This window comes from Nesoenas mayeri (assembly GCF_963082525.1).
Source record: "Nesoenas mayeri genome assembly, chromosome: 1".
Lineage (NCBI taxonomy): Eukaryota > Metazoa > Chordata > Aves > Columbiformes > Columbidae > Nesoenas > Nesoenas mayeri.
Genome location: NC_137541.1, coordinates 55332659 through 55352795, shown reverse-complemented (window position 1 = coordinate 55352795; position 20137 = coordinate 55332659). Strand labels below are relative to the sequence as shown.

At 38.9% G+C, this 20137-nt stretch overlaps 1 protein-coding gene across 1 annotated transcript in view; it reads left to right on the top strand.

The window, feature by feature from the left end:
* The window catches only part of TRHDE (thyrotropin releasing hormone degrading enzyme), a gene marked incomplete at its 5' end in the record, with an annotated part of 209637 nt that overhangs the window by 28294 nt on the left and 161206 nt on the right, over positions 1-20137 (top strand). Inside the window, one exon of the mRNA XM_080363423.1 lies at positions 12405-12531. Coding sequence (XP_080219549.1) covers positions 12405-12531 — 127 coding nt within the window. The remainder of the gene's footprint in view (positions 1-12404; positions 12532-20137) is intronic.

Sequence of the window (20137 nt, the reverse complement as noted above, 5' to 3'; positions counted from 1 at the left end):
ATCCTTCCAGCCATGGCTTGGAGATGTTATTGATAGATAACTGCCTCTCTCTTAAATTACCTCCTTTGGCTGAAGTGCTTATTCTACCCATGGTTTTGTCAGAGGCTAGTTGTGCAGATGTCTTTGAATGCTACTAGTACATTTAATTTTTTTTTGTTTTATTTTTGTATTGTTGTGTGGATTTGGAGGGCTTTGAAAAACATTTTGAATATTAATTGAGGGCCAGCAACAGAGTATTAAGAATTTTTTTTTAGTGGATTTTAGTGTGTGTCCATACAAAAAATTTGATTTCTTGTTTCCTTATTTCATGGTTTATGGATTTTGCTTTTACTGGCTGAATTGTTTGTCTCTGTGCTCCGACAAGTTCTTAGCCTGAAGGAACTCTCACTGTTAATATGGTTACTGCTCTTATTGATGTTACCCGTTTTTGCTTTTGTTACGGATTTTATACCAGAGACAAAATTTCCCACGTGCATATTTTTCTTCTTCCTAAGGGCTAGATACAGTTTTTCAGAAAGTATTGTGGACTCAATCCAGCACAATGCAGATTTGTCTACAAAGTGCTGAGTTTCCTTAATGCAAACAAGTTTTAAAAGGTACTTGAAAAACTCAGCACCTCACAGTACTAATCTGTTTACCTTGCAAACAGTTTTTCTAATAAGTTTACCTGTAGCTCACAAGATACTTTCCTGTGTTCATTTTGCTTATTGCTGCTATTATAAGTTATGCATTGAGTAAATGCATTTGAGCTCAAAGATGAACTGTGTTTCTGTTTTGCTTTTTGTAGGACTCTGTCACCTGTTCCTTTAGTTACCACAGTTGTGTTTTGTTGTTGTTGTTTTGTTTGTTTATTTTTCTGATACCAATGAAGATCTATTGCAAATGTATTATGAGTATGATGACAGGTATCTCCACTAGACTATGGTTTGCACTATGGTTGTGCTGAATTTCTCTAAAACATTAAAGTACTGACATGACCTTGCAGTCATTTTTCTTTGATTGTCATGTACTGTCTGTCTCTATCTCCTCCTCATTAGTTTTGTTATGCTCTGAACAGGTACATCATTATACTTAGTAGCTGTTTTGTGGGGAACGACTTTGTTAAAATCTCTTAAAGTAATTTCTGTTAAGTGAATGACAAAATAGGCTTTCCCTTTAAACAAAGCTAAATAGTGTCAGCACAGTAGCCACTTGACAAAAGATGTTATAGGAATGGGAAGGTTACTCTTAGACATGAAGGCATATGGAGAGCTGCCATGTTCAGAATGTCTTCAGAAGTTGAGCAATTTTGGGGATCCTGGTCTACAGTTTGGGATACAGTTTAGGTCTTTTTTCTGATAAACATGTTGTGACTGAGGGATCTGAAAAAAAGGACTTTTAAATTAAAAAAAGAAATTTAATTGAAGATGCTATTTTCCAGAAGGTGTGTTTTAAGAATAGTAATTTGATGTTTTATGATGAAAAGTTGATTTATCAGTTCAGGGCAGTAAGGAAATTTGAATTCTAATTCCAGATCTTTCTCAGATTTTCTTATTGATATTAAGTATTATCTTTCTGCATCTTTCATTTATAAAATAGAGATAATAACAGTTCATTTCCCCTGTGTTTTGCCTGTCTCTGTATAGACAGAAAGATCTGAGAGTAACAGTCAACCCTTGCTCCTGTTTATGTAGCCAGCTGAGCACAGGGGAACCTTGCTGTCATATTGGCAGCCTCGAGACAATGCCAAAGTATAAATCAGCAGTTATAATAGTTGCAGATTATAATTTCAAATGGCATCAGTCTAAGGTAAAATCTGTGTGCTTTTGAGAGAGCAGTCTCTAGCCAGGTGAAATCAGTCATGCTGTAGGGCTGTTGAATGTTGTAAGTCACTTGTTAGGACTTTCTTTAAACTTGTGTACTTCTGTAACTCTGTTTTTTATCCAAGAGTAGGTGAAATATTATTTTTGTATGACTTGCAGTGTGAATGCTTTGACTATAAAATAGCCCATGAAAAATACTCTGAATAAGAGATCTTTTAAATGCCAATCCAATCCCAGTCCAACTCGAGGGAATAGAAACTGGTGTTACCCTTTGGGATACATTTACTGCAGGTTCTTCCTGGAGGGAAACTCCACTCTCATATCATCTTACCACTGGTGTTGTGGTACAGAATTTTTTTGTGTAACAGGTAAATAATGTAAATCTTCGTGCTTTGTTTCTTAAAGCTATGCTGATTTTTTCACCTTCTACAAAGAACCTTAAGGAGCCTTAACCACTGTAAATCTCCACAGTGTAGAAACTGAATTCTGTATTAGACCGATGTTTTTCCCCCCAGGTTTAGGTTCTGTAACAACGCAAATTTGTCTGTATTCAGTCTGTCACAGTCCTCTTTTCTCTTCAGAAATGCTTTCTCATGCTGGCTCTAGCACTAACCTGATAAGCAGCCAGGTGAGGATGCTGGGCTGCCTGGACACTAGCCACCTGGCTGGCATAGTTAGCCCACTCATCTGGTTGACAGCTTGCTGTGAGGTGAGATGAGCTCTGATGCTGACGTAAGGGAAGAGTCAAGGCTGAATGACTGAATATGTGGTGGTGGGATTGTGGCAGTCTTAGTTAGCTGAAATGGCTCTGAAATGGTATTCGTAATTACATTTACTATACATTAGTTGTTAACATGTTCACTCTCTGTCCCTGAGCCATTTCAACAAGATGATACAGATCCTGAGTACTCTAAATTAATCTTAATGGCACTGTGGTCAGTGACATAGCCAGTATTTTATTTTATGCCAGCTGAGCATTGGTCGGATTTATATGCCAGTGCAGCTCATTAACTTTCCAAAGTATTTTATGATCTCAAGTTAGAAATTGTAGCATGTCTGCATGACAGTTTTGCATCCTGGTGGAATATATTGTTGTACCTTTGGCTGCAGCAGTCAGCAAACACTTGCATTTGTTTTTGTTCAGATGAGAAATTGATGAGGCAACTAGATGCTTCTCCTGTGCAGTCGTGTTTATTTAGAAATAAGATGCACAAAACTATTCCTCCCTGCCCCCGCTTCATAACTCTGAAAATACATGGCAGTCTCTTTGTTTAATGTTCCTTATTTTCCTCCTGTCAGCTGGAACCGCAGAACTTTCTTTCACTTTTTCTCCTTCAGGGTCATGTTAGAAGTTTTCATCCAGGAACATCTGCTATGTCTGTTTGAAGCCTCTTTCCCCTTGTCCTCCAACAATGTTCAGGCACCCCTTTGCTTGCATTTATTCTTTAACTGGTTTATTAAACCAGTTACAGCTGTCTTGAATGAGGGTGCAAAGATGATGTTTGTTTACTTTAAAAAACGTCCTACCCAATCTCCAGCAGAACAGTGTTTCCTTAGAAAGTGTCAGGTCATTGAATTCTCACTGTTTCCAGATAGCTTTAGAAAAAATCCTAAATTTACTATAACATTTTTGGTTATAATTATATCCAAAAAAGGCTCAGTGCAGTGCTGTGTGTGACTGCTCCGTTTGGAGAAAAGTCAGCTCCTTGTAAAGATGAGCTGTCCCTTTGGAATTCAGTAAGCACATTTCATTACCATACAGTCTCTTTTGGGTATTGTCCATGATGAATAATGAATAGGAAATTGAAACAAGGCATTTTTCACTCATTTCTTCCCATTATCAGGTTTAACTATATTCACTACAGCAGAATTGATATAACTACCTATCTTTTTTCTCCTTCGCTCATCAATGTTATAAAATTTATTGCATTTGAACACATAAAACTTCTGGAGTTATGCACACATGTGAAACAACTCATATACAGTCTTAGTGGAACTTGGCTTTTAGCTTGTTTGTGGATGTAGTGAAGTGTTATTTCTTTTGAATTTATCACATTTAAAAACTCATTTGAGATGCAATACCCTGTTTGCAGAAGTGACCCACTGAGGCTGCAGCCAACACTATTGTGTCCAGACATCTCTCTACTATATTAAATGTGTAATGTGAAGTTATACTTAGCTTGGTAACAATAATAAAAGCAATACCTGTGCCTAAAATAGTCAGTGAGCAAAATGAAGATAAAACAGATCTCACATTATCAAGTAAATTGAAGCTTTTAAGTACAGAGGCAATGCAGCTGTTTTTCAGCTGAGAGCGTCACTTGCTGCAGAAATATTATGGATCTTCAAATAAAGAGCTTGAGACTATTTTCACCCCTCTATAAAATTTGTAAATGGCTGCTCTATTCAAGTGTTAGGGTCTTCTAAAACATGTAAATGCATGTTTGAGGTTAAACAGATATTTAAACATACACATAAGTGCTTTACTGAACTGAGAGTTTTAAATCACTGTGAGTGAGATCCCAGATGTACCAGCTCTGAGCTGAGCCTGGGGGTGTAATTGCACAGAGGACTGGAGCTTGTTTGGAGGGGCCTTCCGAGAAGTGGAAGTCTGTGGCTTTGAGGGAAGGATTAAAGAACAAGTAGTATTCCCAGGGTGGCATTGCTGACACCAGTTCCTGTGCAGAAACATCTGTTTCATAATGGGAAAGCACTCTGAACTGCTCTAAAACACCTGACAAAGTTACTTTTAATTCTGCTTGAAGTAGGTGGGAGGGGAAACTATCCTTAATTATGAAATCCAGCTCATTCTGGGTGTTTTTCTAAGCACATAGAGGAAAATAAGTTTATCAGGAGTAGTCAACATGGATGTGCCAGGGGGAAATCATGCTTGACCAATCTGATAGCCTTCTATGATGGCATGACTAGTTGGGTAGATGAGGGGAGAGCAGTGGATATTGTCTACCTTACCTTCAGCAAGGCTTTTGACAGTGTGTCTAATAACATCCTCGTAGGTAAGCTCAGGAAATGTGGGTTGGATGAGTGCACAGTGAGGTGGATCAAGAACTGGCTGGATCGCAGTGCTCAGAGGCTTCTGATCAGTGGCACAGATTCTAGTTGGAGGCCTGCAGTTAGTGGTGTTCCCCAGGAGTCAGTACTGAGTCCAGTTTTGTTCAACCTGTTCATCAGTGACCTGGGTGAAGGGGCACAGTGTACCTTCGGCAAGTTTGATACCAAACTGGGAGGAGGGGCTGACACACCAGAAGTCTGTGCTGCTATTCAGCAAGACCTGGACAACAAGTGAACCATGAGCCAGCAATGTGCCTTGTGGCCAAGAAGGCCAATGGTATCTCGGGCAGCATTAGAGAAAGTGTGGCCAGCAGGTAGGGGAGGGTTCTCCTCCCCCTCTACTCTGTCTGGGTGAGGCCACATCTGGAGTACGGCATCCAGTTCTGGGCTCCCCAGTTTTAGAAGGACAAGGAATTACTGGAGAGAGTCCAGCGGCGGGCTATGACGATGATTAGGGGACTTGAGCACCTTTCTTATGAGGAAAGGCTGAGAGAGCTGGGTCTGTTCAGCCTGGAGAAGAGAAGGCTGAGAGAGGATCTTATCAACCTTTATAAACATCTCCAGGGCGGGTGTCAAGAGGATGGAACCAGTGGTGCCCAACAACACGATAAGGGGCAATGGGCAGAGACTGAAACATAGGAAGTTCCATCTGGATATGCTGAGAAACTTCTTTACTTTGAGGGTGCCAGAGCACTGGAACAGGCTGCCCAGAGAGGCTGTGGAATCTCCTTCTCTAGAAATGTTCAAAATCCTTCTGAACATCTTCCTGTGCGATCTGGTCCAGGTGAACCTGCTTTAGCAGGTGAGTTGTACTGGATGGTCTCCAGAGGTCCCTTCCAGTCCCAAACATTCTGTGATTCTGTGGATTCTTGTGTAATACAAGGTTACCTAATAGATGCTTGCTTAAGAAAACAGTAAGATTTAAGGTCATCATCAGACTTTTACTGAATTTTCATACCCCTGTTTGCTCCCAGCCTGCTCAAACTTAAACACATGTAACAAAGTAGACCAAAGATAGAAAAAAGGAGGAGGGCAAATCTAGACAGTAGCAACATAGATAGATACCATTCTTGGAACATTAGCCACATTGCTTAGAAAGATACTGTAACAGAAGCAAGCTAAGGGAGAGAGATTCAGGTCTCCCCATGGGGCCTATGTGATGTGACAGCGTTCAGGGCTGGGCAAAAGCTCTTCTGGGATGGGGTACCTTCAGAAGTGGTTTTGTATAGTCATGTGTGTGGCAATGTCCATGGTGTCAGATGGTGCGAACCAAGGACTGGGTGGTGTCAGCAACAAAGCTGGCCTTGTTCTACCCAATGCTGTGGCAGAGGTACAGCAATGGTTACTGCTGTGTCAATTCTGCATCAGGATGTTTTCAAGATGCAGAGAGCTATTTTCCTTATAGCACAAGGGATATAAACATAAGATACAGTCAGTGTTCCTGCCTGTCGTGATCTGAACTATCAGTGGTCATGACCAGCGTACTACCATTTAAAGGACCTTTTTTTTTTCTTTTTTTTTCTTTTTTTTTTTTTTTTTTTCCCCTGTGCACTACTGCCTAACAATGACTTGAGTGGTGACCTAAAAACGTGGACTGTAGACATGTCAGATGCTGTTGGTGAAGGTTGCCTTGGCAGAAGTGTCCCTAGCCCAGAGGCTCCATCGGTCATGTCTACTCTGAAAGTCTGATTTAAAGTCCCTGTAGTTAACAGGAGTCATTCAGTTGAAGTTAGCAGGTGTTGTGTTAGGTCATTAGAGTCCAATGAACCATCTGCTCTCACAAGCCTCCCCGGGCTGAAACAGAGGTGCGCTTTATTCCCTTGGAGCAGAATTGCTCATCCAGTGAGCTTCCCCAGGGCACTTGGGAAGGCAGTGGTGGCAACTGGAGTGGTTTTAAAACATGGAAAATATGGCTAAACATTTAAAGAGAAGATGCCTTGCAGAATGAATGCAGGTTATTATATGGGATTATTGTGATCAGCAAACTTTAGTATTACAATAAAGAAACAAATAAAAATATGTCTTACTATCAAGAAAGGTGACACTCCCCTGAAAAGATAACACCACTGTAAGAATGAAGGTTTCAAAGGGGATGCACACATAAAATTGAAGGTGGCATAGAGAATAATGTTTTCAAGAACAGGCTTCAAATGTAGAAGTGCATATTTATTTCTGGTGAATGGCACACTTCAGGTTTGCAAGCCTCTTACTGTAGCATCCTGATTTCTGCCAGGTTGTCATCTTCCTGAATTCCCTGGAGAAGCGGGTTGGCAGCTTGTGGCAGCTCTAGCACAGGTTATTAGTGTCTTCCTCTAGTGCCAGAGGGAAAACATACTGCAGTTCTCTCTGCTCTTCCTTCATCTTTGGTGAATGCCTGCAGAGGGAGAAGGTTGGACAACAGCCTTTTTGCAATTAGACACGTGTAAATAATGGATTTTTACTTTTTGTTTCCATGGTCAGGATCCGGAATGTATTCTATATTCTACTTGCAAAGCAGAACTGAACAAAACCTTCAGTTTGACCTGAAATATTTCAGGGAATGTGAAAAAATGACTGCAGGTTTTTCCTTACCCTTCTTCATCCCTTTCATCCGTTTCTTTTTTTTTTCACATGCTTCAATTTTAACGCCAAAAAAAAAGGAAAAAAAAAAGTCATGGTTTCAAAATATCAAAATAGAACAGTTCTAGTTTTTCTGAACCTGTTCCTCTGTTTATTATATACTGAAATTATGACTAGTCATTGCACAGTAGAAACATTGTTAGTGAACATACTATTCACCGGAAATTGAGATATTCATTGCTATTTACAGTTTGTACTTGTCAGAATTTACTCATTGTACCTTGTATCGTGTTACTGATTAACTTTTTTTTTAAAAAAACACTGAAGTAATAAGACAAAAAACCAATCTTTTTCTTTTAAAATACTAACTTTATTTTTGATGAATAATTTTTACCTGCTGTAGACAGGAATATTTTCTCATGCACAGTAGTTAATATCCTGATGTTAGATGTGATTTGTTCTAAATCTATTGCACATTTCTTAGTGTATATCACAGCTGTCTCTCACTATGGGAAACAGCTCTCATTTTACAATCACACTCATCTGTTCTAGCAACTTGGTATTACAAATATTTTTAAATTTCTTTGACATATTTTATGTAACAACTGCTGAAATATTAAGAGAGGCTACAGAAAATGTTGCAATATATACAGATTATTTGTGGAAGTACATTTTTGTACAGAAAATACATTTGACTAACTATAGAGAAGTAGGCTGTTGACCACTTACAACAAATACAGGGAATTTGCCATACAAGTTTCAGGAATATTTTAGTATTTGATCTGATAATGCTGCCAAAGTCATTCGAAGAACTTGACTTAAGTTACTAATATTTTTAAATTAATCTTTCAGAATGTTTTTGCTGTGGTGGTATCTGAGTGCAACTATTATATTGTCTTTATTTAAGGTTCTAATGAAAATAGCCCAGGGATTCTGTAAAGGAAACAACAGGAAACAACTCACATTTTTTCTCACTTTAGAAAAGAATGAGGAAACATACATTGCAGCGATTTTGTTTAGGATCTCTAATAACTTCTTGTTCTGCTGTTCATAAAAGTGAAAATGATTTCTAGCAAAGTGTGTCTGGTCTCCTTCATCAGTGGCTCTGTGGCATAAGAACAGCAGCGTCTTATAAATGTCAAAGGGGAGGTCTGGGTTGTAGGGCTGGAGGTGCAAACCTAGTTACTCATACTTGTGGTAGGAAGGAGATGTCTGGTTCAGTCTGGTTCCATTTGAGAGAGAAATAAGAGGTTAGGATTTTTTTTTCTTAGTAGTCAGAACTTCTGTTGAAAGATAGGTAATGGTTGCAAATCTAGGTACAAAGGAGCTAAGAAAAAAAACCCCAGAATCTAGCTTGACCATGTGAATTTTTTTTATATTCATAGGTGTTACAACAATGTCATTACTAATATGATCCCTCATTATATGTTTCCTGTATTTTTGTCATTTAGACACACATGGAACTTGGCTGCATCAGGACAGCATCGCTTTGCTGTAAATGTGTCTGTTGTCCGAACAGTCCCTATCTTGTTCATTCCCAAACCTGGAAGAGCCTTGGCACAGGCTCTCAGGTGTCCATGGGGCCGAGTGCCATCTTTGAGTTCCCTCCATACCTCTACCTCCAGAGTTGTGATGAGATGCTGAGCAAATCACAGAAACTGACAGTCTCATTTAGTCACTCATTGTCTGTTACTAATTTTCTTAATACCCAAATGAAGGCACCTGCGACCAGACTCAAACTGTATGAAGTGTTCACCACTGCAGTAAGATATAATGGGAACTGTGCTTTAAGTGTGTCCAATAAAACTGTCAAGTATACTTGACATTAGGAGGTGTCAAGATAGGCAGCCAGAATTAGTCTTAGTTTCTCTTTGTTCTCCACTTTCCTACATGAAAAGAATAGCATAACCTAATCTTGCAAAGATTGTGAAAAAGAGCTTCACTAATGTTTGCAGAGTAGTAGGTGTCTTTGCAGTGAGTGATGAATTATGCACCTAAGCTAGAAACCTATTTATCTTTTGTAAGAGAACACATACTACTTTTATTTATATTTAGGTCTCACCCTGCATAAGATTTTCTGTTCTTTCTCTTATTTAAATTGATGTAAAATCAAATTCCTAGTGTAGTGATCAAACAGCCTGTGGGAAAGTATATAGTGATTATGCATTATTGTTCAGTCCAACATAGATGTAAAGTAACACAACCTTTCTGCCTTTTGAAGTGAAAGCAGTAAACAAACAAAAAAATTATGCTAAACAAATCTCATGTCTTAATCTTTATTCTCTTTTATTTACTTAAGCTCTTCTTTGGAGTAGTATCTGAAAGCTTTACAGTCTTTATTTCTTAATATTCAGAATCTTTGTATAAACTAAGGAAATAATGGAATCCCCATTTTATGGACTTAGAGGTAAAACATGGTCAAGATAGACCCATATGCGCTAAAGGACACTGACATGTGAAAGTTAGAGGCTTCAGTTTTTAGCTTATAGGTGCTGGCCTTTAGGCTGAACTCTGGACCAAGCTCCTGTTGTGAATGACACCTGAGAAGGTGTCATCCAAACCAGACAGCCAGGTCCCAGGCAGAGTGTCACAGGCTGTCCCCTGTGGTAGCCCTCTGCTGACCAAGAGGGAATGTTCTGAGCCCAGAGGTAGGCCTGTGGTGGTGCCTCTAAGGTTGCTCCATACATTCAGTGGCTGTTGGGCAAAAGGCAGAAGCAGACGCAGTGTTTGGAGATGCCTGGCATGTTTGGCAATGCCTGTTGCCTCAAAGTCCCGGAGAGACCTGAGCAAAGGCACAGGTAATTTCCAAACCTTGTTCCAGCTGACAGGTGACCTTGGTGTGAGCCATGGAGCCCTGGCAGTCCGGAGCTATTCCGGACAGGCAGAAAAGCACCCAGGGAAACTTTACAGGAAAAATAAAACTGTGTTCAGCGTTAGGCAGGTGGCAAACGAAAGTTTGCAGCATTGCGGTTTTTGAGCTTTCATAGCTGGGCTCCATCTCAGACACCATTAAATGCATTTTCTGTGTTTGCCAAAAGACACACGTTGTAATGCAGTGAGTTGAACCTCGATTTTTCTTACTCATACCTATTTTTTTTATCCCCTTCTGTTGTCCTGTTCCTTATCATGGACACATTTGGCCACTGTCAAATTGAATGATTTTTTGCATACTTGGTTGGCTGACTCTTTTTTTCCTAATTTGCTGATACAGTCAACTGTGCCAGTAAAGCAATTATGCAAAATTGTGTATAAAGGTTTAATGATACAAAACAGTGTTCATCACAAATCTAATTGTGATTCTTACCATCTTTCCATAAACTAAAGGTTTTGAGATGTTTGAATTAGGACCTCTTTGGTTAATATCTATTTTGTTAAAAATGTATTTAGTTTAGCAGGTAATAGAACATTATTGTACGTGGTGCTGGTAACTTTGGAAGGAAGTAATAAACAAAAATAGTGACTTGGAGGTGTTCAGATAATGGTTTATATGCTTTCAGGTGGTGATTAGGAGAAATCTGCTTTATTACATGTCTCATTAGGTTACACTGTTAATCTGTTTTACATTACAAATGATAACTATTTGTGCTTGATTGCACACCGAGCCTAATACAACATGGAGATAAAAACATAAAGATGGACATAGTGACAAAGCAGAATAATATGTCTGCATACTGAAAATGAAGAGATAGTGGGTTAAAACAGAATTGACAGGTGCAGTGTATTGAGGTTTGGTATCTGGTTTCCACTTGGGTAACTGAACAGGTCCAGGAAAAGGGCAGTAAAGCAATACTTGGTAATGCTTTCACTGAAGCTGAAAATCCTATTGGCTTTTCTTGGTTCAGAATAAAGCATTTAGAAACATTTCAGAACTGGTATTTCTCCTTCATGTTTGCATTGATATTTTCTGATTTCTGCCCTGCCGCTTTCCCCGGAACCCTGTCTGGGATTTAATCCTACCACAGAACGTATTAGTGAGTCAGATATTACTATTAGGACTGACATTTTAGTAAAGTCTCGTTTGTATCAGGTCATTATGTACTGCAGGGAGAAACCTTCTGCCACAGCCACTAGAGAGAAAGCACACACTGCTTCCATCAGACAATGTATGAGGAGGGAGAATGAAAAAACCTTTCTTGGTTCTCAGCTGTATGTCATCTTTGCACTAGGAAGCATAAAGGGCTGTAAGGATAGGGAATAGTGAATAACCTGGCAATGCCTTCTGCTCCCTCCTTCGTCAGGGTCACACTTGAGTGTGAATTATGAAGGTGAGTTCTGTTCACAGGGATGCTCCACACAGTCAGATGTGTGAGCTCTTTTATACTGAACACAGCAGGCTGCGGCTTGTATAAACAGCTTTAATTTACTGCTTTCTGAAAACAGGGACCTGGAGCAGTGATGGAGGTTTCAGGAATGTTAATTGTTTGTGTAAACGAATGAACTTATAAATGGTTGTTTTTGCAGTCTTCCATAGCTTATCGAGAGTAACTGTGTCACTGACAGAGAAAAGAGAATGATTATTTATTTTTTTTAATCCTCCAGTCTACTAATACTTTCAGGGCTCAATATAATGTGCCTTTAACAAACCATGAACTTCTCTCCTACTGAGCCACTGCATCCTGCCTACGTTCAGTGTAGGCAGATAACTATTATACTAATCCACTCTCCCATCATATCTCTAGCAAACACATGTAACTGTTTTCTTTGAATATTTATTTTGATGCAAGAAGTGTTAAGTCTTTTATTTGGCTACACACTCAAGTAGGAGATTCTGACTTCTCAACTTTGTAACCTTAATTGTGGAAATTCTGGTTTTCAGCTGTGACATGTTTTGACAAATGCATGACCGTCACACTTGGCTTTGAGAGAATGGTCCTGCTACCTCACAAGAGCCTTAGAATAGTTCACCTCTGCAGGTAGAATAGCTTTAAAACATAGATACTGAAATGATCTGTCTTTCCCTTTATTTTTTAACAGGTACGGTTATATGCAAGGCCTGATGCTATCCGAAGAGGATCAGGGGACTATGCTCTAAATATTACGAGGAGACTCATTGAATTTTATGAAGATTATTTTAAAGTGCCCTATTCCCTGCCAAAATTAGGTAAGATTTCCCCTAGAACATGAAGTTTACTGAGAGATGGGAGATTAAATCAGCTTTTTTAAAGGAAATGTAAGGCTGGAATGTACTAGATTTTAAAGTAAGAAATGTGTGGGTTAGGATGGAATGTTTGTTTATCAAGATCAATAAATAAGGAATTTTTCATCTCTTCTTTGCAGAGGAAGTAAAGTCCAACTGTCCCCTTTCCAGCCTTACACAGGAAGCAGATAGTACTTAAATTTGTAAGATAGTGGGACTCTAGAAAGAGAACTTGAGACCTTTCACTGATAAGTGTGTTGTTTGTTTGTTTGTTTTTCTTTGATGCTGTTTGTTTTGGCCCTTACTTTCATTAGATAGCCACTGGGAGATGTTTGTTCTGCTGTATTTGTATCTTGATGCCTTGGTGGGAAACAGAATTGAAAATATTTGTAGAAACTGGGAACCTGTAACAGCACAAGGCAGTATGTTTTTATGCTGGCTTATGTGGTTTATTAGTGATGATTAGTACATATGCTTAATTGTATTGTTGCTTATTGAAAGAATTGCTGTGAACTTGTTTTGCCGCTCAAGTGACCTAAATGTAAAAGCTATCAATTTCTATTATTTTAAAAATAGTTTCTTCTCCTCCTTCCTTTCACCACAATCAGTTGTTCTCCTACACACTTGAATACTTTACACAATATTATTAAACCCTCCCTCCTTCGGAGCATGTTTGATCAAGGTCCTGAAAAGCCTCTTGCTCAGCAGCGGGAACAGAGCTTGTATTTGCTCAGAAGTGTTAGAGTTGGAACCACAGGTGATCCTCCCAGGAACTCAGGGTCTATTTCATTAAATCCTTTGCCTGCTGAGTAGCTTTATTAGTCTTACAGCTAATGGTGTAGGAGATAGATGAAGTAATTGAAGTTGCTAGATGAGGGTGTTGCATGAATTTTTTATAAGAATGTTGTGGCATTTGTTTCTTGTCATCTTTAAATGATGAGTTACAGGGAGCGTTCTGGAGAAATATGCAGATGGGTTAAACATCACATGCATCAGCCGTTGTGTGCATCCTTTTATACCTGGCTTCAGGTATGTAATGATGATTGTGTAAAGGAAGTTGTAGACTTACTGGTGCCAAAAATGTAGAAGGAAAAAATAGTCAAAACTTTCCGTTGAACAGAAAGGACAAACAGTGGGACTCCGATCATTACTTCAGGTAGTTTACTAAGGATGCCAGATAGCAGCAGGCAGTAGTGCCTGTATCTGCTGCAGAGTATCTTTCACAATTGCAACATACAGTCTTTCAACTCAAAATGCCATGTGCTTTACTATTATGCTGTGGCATGTCCTTTAAAAAAATCTAATAGGATATGAGTATATTCTAGTTCAGATGTCTTTGGAACAAAACAGGAGGAATAGTCACAAGTAAAACTGTATTTTTTTCTTCAAGTATTCTTAGTAAAATTGTTGAGTTAATGTGAAATACTGCTTGAAAACTTTAGTTATTCTGCAGTGATACTATAGAAAATAATTTGCAAAGTTTTGTATACCACAGTAAAATTAAATGTATTTAATGTCAATATAGTAAATTTCAAAACACTCTCAATGATGTCAATATTTTTGATGATTTGTTTTTCATATGAGCGGAGGTATGTTCCCAGTTCAGCAGGACACTAACATCACTACCTTTAAGCATGTGCTAGTGTCTTTAACCTGAAGGAGTGCTGATTGTTTTTTTACTGGAAAACGGAAAGTTAGGGACAGTGGTCTGATGGTTGAATAGAGGGACTGACAATGAAAACACTGTAATTTCTCTATAACAGTGTTAATGATTTTGCGGTAGTATTAAAGAATTTTCGGAAGGAGGAGACAAAACAGCATTAGCTACAGCAGTAGAAGGCATGTGGTTCAGTATGATGCATTGATACAGAAAATGCACCTGTCTCTCTGAAGCCTTGGGACTGTCACCTGATACACTGCTGTCACTGCTGCAAAGGATGGTGTTCTTCATTAAGGTTTAAGAAAAATCAGATTTTTTTTTTTTTGTAGGACATTTTAAGAGTTTTTAATTTGATTTGTAAATGAAATGTGAAATGTCTTCAAGTGGGAGTGAAAATTGAAGAACACAGTTTAAAAAGCTTTTTAGTGCCAGCATCAGTGTTATAGAAAATGTTCTATTTCAAATGCAGATGTTTTTTAAAATGAAAGATTTTGTTTAATGTATTGTCTGGCTGTAACAAGAATGAACTTAAAGAAATGTAATTATTTTGGTTGAAAACACAGTTTATGTTTACAAAATAATTCTGTTGTTGAAATACTGACCAGTTTACTATGCAGGTGATGCATCAGCTGCTGAGCGATATGTTGTCAGCGTCAGTGCTGTATGCTGGGAGGTATGTGTGGGGACAAGGGACCTGCAACCCTAGGTGCAGCACTTCTGTTCTCTATGTGCTCATGCATTGCAACTCCTTATGTGGCAAGAGTATCTGAGGACATTTAGGCCCTTCAGATGTGGTGCTGTATCAGAGGGACCTGTGTTCACTTGTTCACTTCTTGTGTAACTGAGGTCTATTTCCAAAGATCTTTGGCATTTGAAACTAGTGCTCCCCATCTGAGTTTTAATAAATCAGCTAGTGTTCTCTATAGGAACCACTTTGTCCTGATGCTCTTGACTCCGTGTCTGGTTTTGACCAGGCTTTTACTGAACTTACATGCAGTCAGATGTCTGTGGTTGCTTTTCCCAGTTTTGGGCTCCTCTGACTTCTTGACAGCCTCTGTTACTATTGGGAACTGTGGAGAATCTGGGGGAACCTTTTTGTTGCCCAATGACTGAGATTTTTTAGGTCTTATATGGCTTGTACTGACTTGTAAATGCACTGGAACACTGAATTTGTTTGCCAGTTAATGTGAGTTCTGGTAATGAATTTGAATTGGAGATGTTTCTTATTTGACTAACCACAGTTAAAAGTTCTACTCAGCTTATAGATTTTTTTTTTTCCCCACATCATGCTCTGAACTGGAAGGTCCTTGTGTATGGTTTTAAACTAATAATTTTTGTATCAATTTCAGTTCTGAAAAGTAAATCAGACCTTGAAAAAAACACCAGATTTTTCCAAGATTATAATAACATTAGAACACTAGTTAAAATGAGGAGTGGATAAAACTTTTGGTTTTATTTAATTCTAAGAAGATAAGCAGTAGGGTTTTTAATTGTGTTTCTATGGCTGGTGAATTTAAATTATATTTCTGTATTTGTATCGCATATTAGTTTTTAATCCAGTTTGCAATACACAAAAAATGTCATTATACATGTAGAGCTTTTTCTTAAGAGGATCTTTGAGACTGGAATAGTTTCTCTGTGGGGGATGGTTAGGTAAGCAAGCACCCTTTACATGTGGACAGTTGTGACTCTTAAGTTGTGACTGATTCGGGGTGTAGGGGTTGACTGCGTTTTCCAACCAAGACTCAATGGCCAGATATAGCAGGAGATGACAAAAAGATCACTGTTACTGCAACAGATGGTAGATTTGTGAAACTCCTTCTCAGAAGAGATTGTAGAATCAAAAAGGTCATACAGGTCCAAAGAGAGACAAGGGCAACGACTTGGAGAGTTGTTCCATGGAAGGAAAACCTGTGATTTGAAAATGGAAGCTAGGAAACACTCAAGAGAGTGCTATATATACTTCCCTGGTCTTACTCTTTCCTGAACATCTACTGGTGGCAGTTGTTGGAGAGAAGAATTCTGAGCCAGGCAGTCTTTTTGTCTGAGCTGGCAAGGTTATCCAAATGTTCATAGTCTTCCAGTTCCCAAAGTGTTTCTACTAAAGGGCCACAGAATCTCTTTTCAAGAATAGTTCATGTACTGGAACTGGAAATCTTTATAAGGCTCCAGTTATGAAAGACCGACAAAACTTGGTGTGTGGTGTATAAATGAGCCAGTTGCATGAATATTTTCGGATTTCTGAGCATTGGTTTTCCTTCCCTTAAGAGCACTGCAGTATCACAGTGTTATGGGATGCATTTACTGCTTCTCTGAAAAACTAATTTTTCAACTCATTTTATTCTGAGTACTGTATTTAGACACCCATGTAATTAGCATAATCACTCCAGGTTATGTAAAGGAACTCAGGTGTCTCAAGGGTTAGACACACAGTGCCTATCTCAAAGACACTTTGCTTGGATTCATTCAACTTGAGGCACTCCACTGGCAGGTCTAAATTAGCAAGCTGATTGCCCTAGGTTCCTTTTTTCATCAGTGGAGAGGAGATCTTCCTGGGGATGTTTGGAATCTTATATGGGCAGAGTCTCCCACTGGAGCTGCCTAGGTAAGAGAAAATATGCTTTATTAACTCTTGAGCTTAGTTTAAGTGTCATCTGTACCATCAAACACCCAGTCAGGATACATTTACTGATGAAGAGCCATGAATAAGGTTTGGAAAAACTTGGACTTCTCAGAAAGCTTTTAATTCTCCATTGAAATTATTCTGAGAGGTGGAAATATGAACAACTTTGGGATATGAATGCATATGTTGTAGAAAAGCTAGGTGAAAGTAAATCGCCTTGAAGTTTTGCCGTGAGGTCAATAGATATGAATCAATATTTAATTTGTAAATATTGCAATTTGAGCACTATTTTGTTAAAATATGTATTTTTTTTCCAGACTTCAGGAAATATCTTTTTCTGTAGATTTGCTATGCAGCAAACTTTGGAGTTATATCTGATATATTTTATGTTTTTTTATTTGTTTTGTTTCTTACGGGTATGTTCAAGGTACCAATTACGTGGTTCATTCAAAAATGATATGGTCTTGTTTTCATTAAGCAGCACAAAACACTTTCAAATTGTGAAGGCAAAGTCTCAGAAAATGATTTTCCAAGAGATTTAGTGAATGTGTTACATAAACGAAGACAAGATTGGACCACTAACATTTGCTCTTTGAGTATTTTTGGAGAATGGGATTCAGTTTTTGATGTGTGTCACAGAAGAATTTGAACTCTTATGAAGTAAAAAATAGCTCATCCATGTGATAAAGAAGTTCAACAGGAAGCTGTTCTGATTTTTAAAGGAAACTTATGTACCTCTGCTCTGTTCACTGATTGATGACAGTGAACATTTTGGTGAGAGAGACCATTGCTGCCTGTTGCTGTGTGAAGCCTTGCAGGCCCAGAATAGAAGTGTTGGGATGCTGTTGTAGGATGGCTAAGTGACTTGCTGTGAGCACTAGTGATTGACTGTTCTTTTTGATTTAATTGCTTTACTACTGGCTTTACTCTTTGACTTGTTCCTAACCTGTTCATTGCAATGTTGCATTTTGCCCCGTTTGATCTTCCGTCACGTTCATCAGCACTCTTTCTGCTGCTGCTGCTTCCTTACTTTCCCTTCATTTGTCCTCCCTCCTCTCTCTGCTGCTCCTTCTAGGATGGATGTTGTTGCCTGCATTTTCTGCTTTATCTCTGCTAAAGGTTTCTCAATTCCAGCTCTTGTACTTTGTCTTTTACCCTAGTGAGGTGACCTCTTCCTGCCACCAGTCCAACTCTGACTTGGAATTACCGTATTACACCAAGCAAGACAGCTGATTTTTCCTTCTCCATCTATAAAATGAAAGCAATAGTTAATACTTGTGTAGTCTTGTTTTTACAGTCGTTGAAAATGATTGTCAGTTTGGTTGCTTCTTGATTAAGAGGTTACCAACTGGAATGTTTAAGAAATGCTGGTCTGACCTCCAGCATGGCAAGGCTTGTGGAGTTCCATAGCATTCTTATGACATCTTAGCTGCAGTGTCTGTCTGAACTGCACACAGTCTTTCTGCAAGATGTCCAGTGTCTTCCACTGAGAATCCATCACAAACCCGTAGAAGAGAGGGAGAGGAACATTTGACTCTGTTAAGCCTAAATGAGTTGTTGTATGTTTTTTTGAATCGAGAAAAAAGAAATGTAGGAAGGGAGATGCCCTGGGAGTGGGACATAAGACTTCTGGAATGAGGAAGGGTGGGAGAGGAGATATGTGCCTAAACATAATTAACTGTGATGTTTAAAATGCCTGAAGACCCCTAGCTGCTGCTCCTGTTGATCTCCTGTTGAGAACTTAATGGTCCATGGCTGGTCCATAATTGGCAGCTCTACGTGGACTTTTTTAATAACTTTGATCAACTCAGTTGGGGCTATCACCCATGCTTAGGCGGCAGAATTGAAACCTACTGTTTTTTTCCACCAAGTACTTGAAACAAGCATAATGCCTCTGCACATAGAGGACTATTTGTTGATGCAGAGAATTCGTACACAGAATGAACTATGTCACTTTTACCCTGACCTTTGAAGCCTCTGTTTTGTGGTTGTCTTATTTTTCTTTCTAAATTTCTAAGCTGTGAGCATTTCAAAACAGCAACTGGTCACGGCTCCAGAGGGAAAAATTCCAGCTCCAGCCACAGGAAAAAACAGTGCTTTTTCTCAGGCCGATACTTTGAAATATGAAAAGAAAATGTGAGTTACTACACTGAAACGAACTGCTTAGGAAATCAGTGGATAATATGGTGTTAAGAAGGAAGGGAAAAAATGATCTTCACTTAGGACTTACTGTATTGCTTTAAACTATTTTAAGTAGTAAGCCAACTCATTCCAGCAATTAGTATAATAGAGCTCATACTGGACATTGTAACTGGTTATTGAAGTTTGATAATGGGAGCGTGATGTCTCTCTGCTGACTTGATGCAATGAGTCTGAAACTGTCTGCAGGAGACAGAAGTTATGTATTTATATAGAATAAAGATGAAAGGGCCCTGGTGGAAATAATCCTCTTCTGAGTGAAACATTTTCTTTTAATTATGTAGCGGTTTCCCTCCCCTCTCAATTGTGACACGAATAGAATCCAAACCTCTCTAACAAGGAAGGTGTTCCGATAGTAGCAGTATTGTCAGTAGTAGTTCAGTCAGGTCATAGTAAAAGGAAGGTGACTAAGTACAACAGCATCTGCACTGGCTACTCGGCTAAATCACCTTGGCTTTTAAATGAGTAATAATAAAAAAAACAAAAAATAGAGTGCTGCTACTGGTATGAGAGTGTAACAGGATGTGGGATTGTAGGAGACTTCATGGAAATGTCAGGGCTTTTTTGAACCATGAGAATCCTTCATCTGAATGTAAATAGATTTGTTTATAAGCTGCTCTTCGGTAAGTCTTTTGAGCAGTTAGTACCAATGAAGAATCATAGAATGATTTAGATTGGAAAAGAACTTTAAGATCATCAAGTCCAACTGTTAACCTAGCACTGCCAAGTCTGCCTCTGTGTCCCTAAGAGCTACATCTATACATCTTTTAAATACTTCCAGGGATGGTGACTCAACCACTTCCCTGGACAGCCTGTTCCAATGCCTGGCAACCCTTTCCATGAAGAAATTTTTCTTGATATCTGGTCTAAACCTCCCCTGGCACAACTTGAGGCCATTTCCTCTCATCCCATCTCTTACTACTTGAGAGAAGAGACCAACCACTTCCATGCTACAATCTCCTTTCAGGTAGTTGCAGACAGCGATCAGGTCTCCCCTCAGCCTCCTTTTCTCCAGGCTAAACAGCCCCAGTTCCCTCAGCTGCTCCTCATCAGACTTGTGCTCCAGACCTCTCACCAGCTTCGTTGCC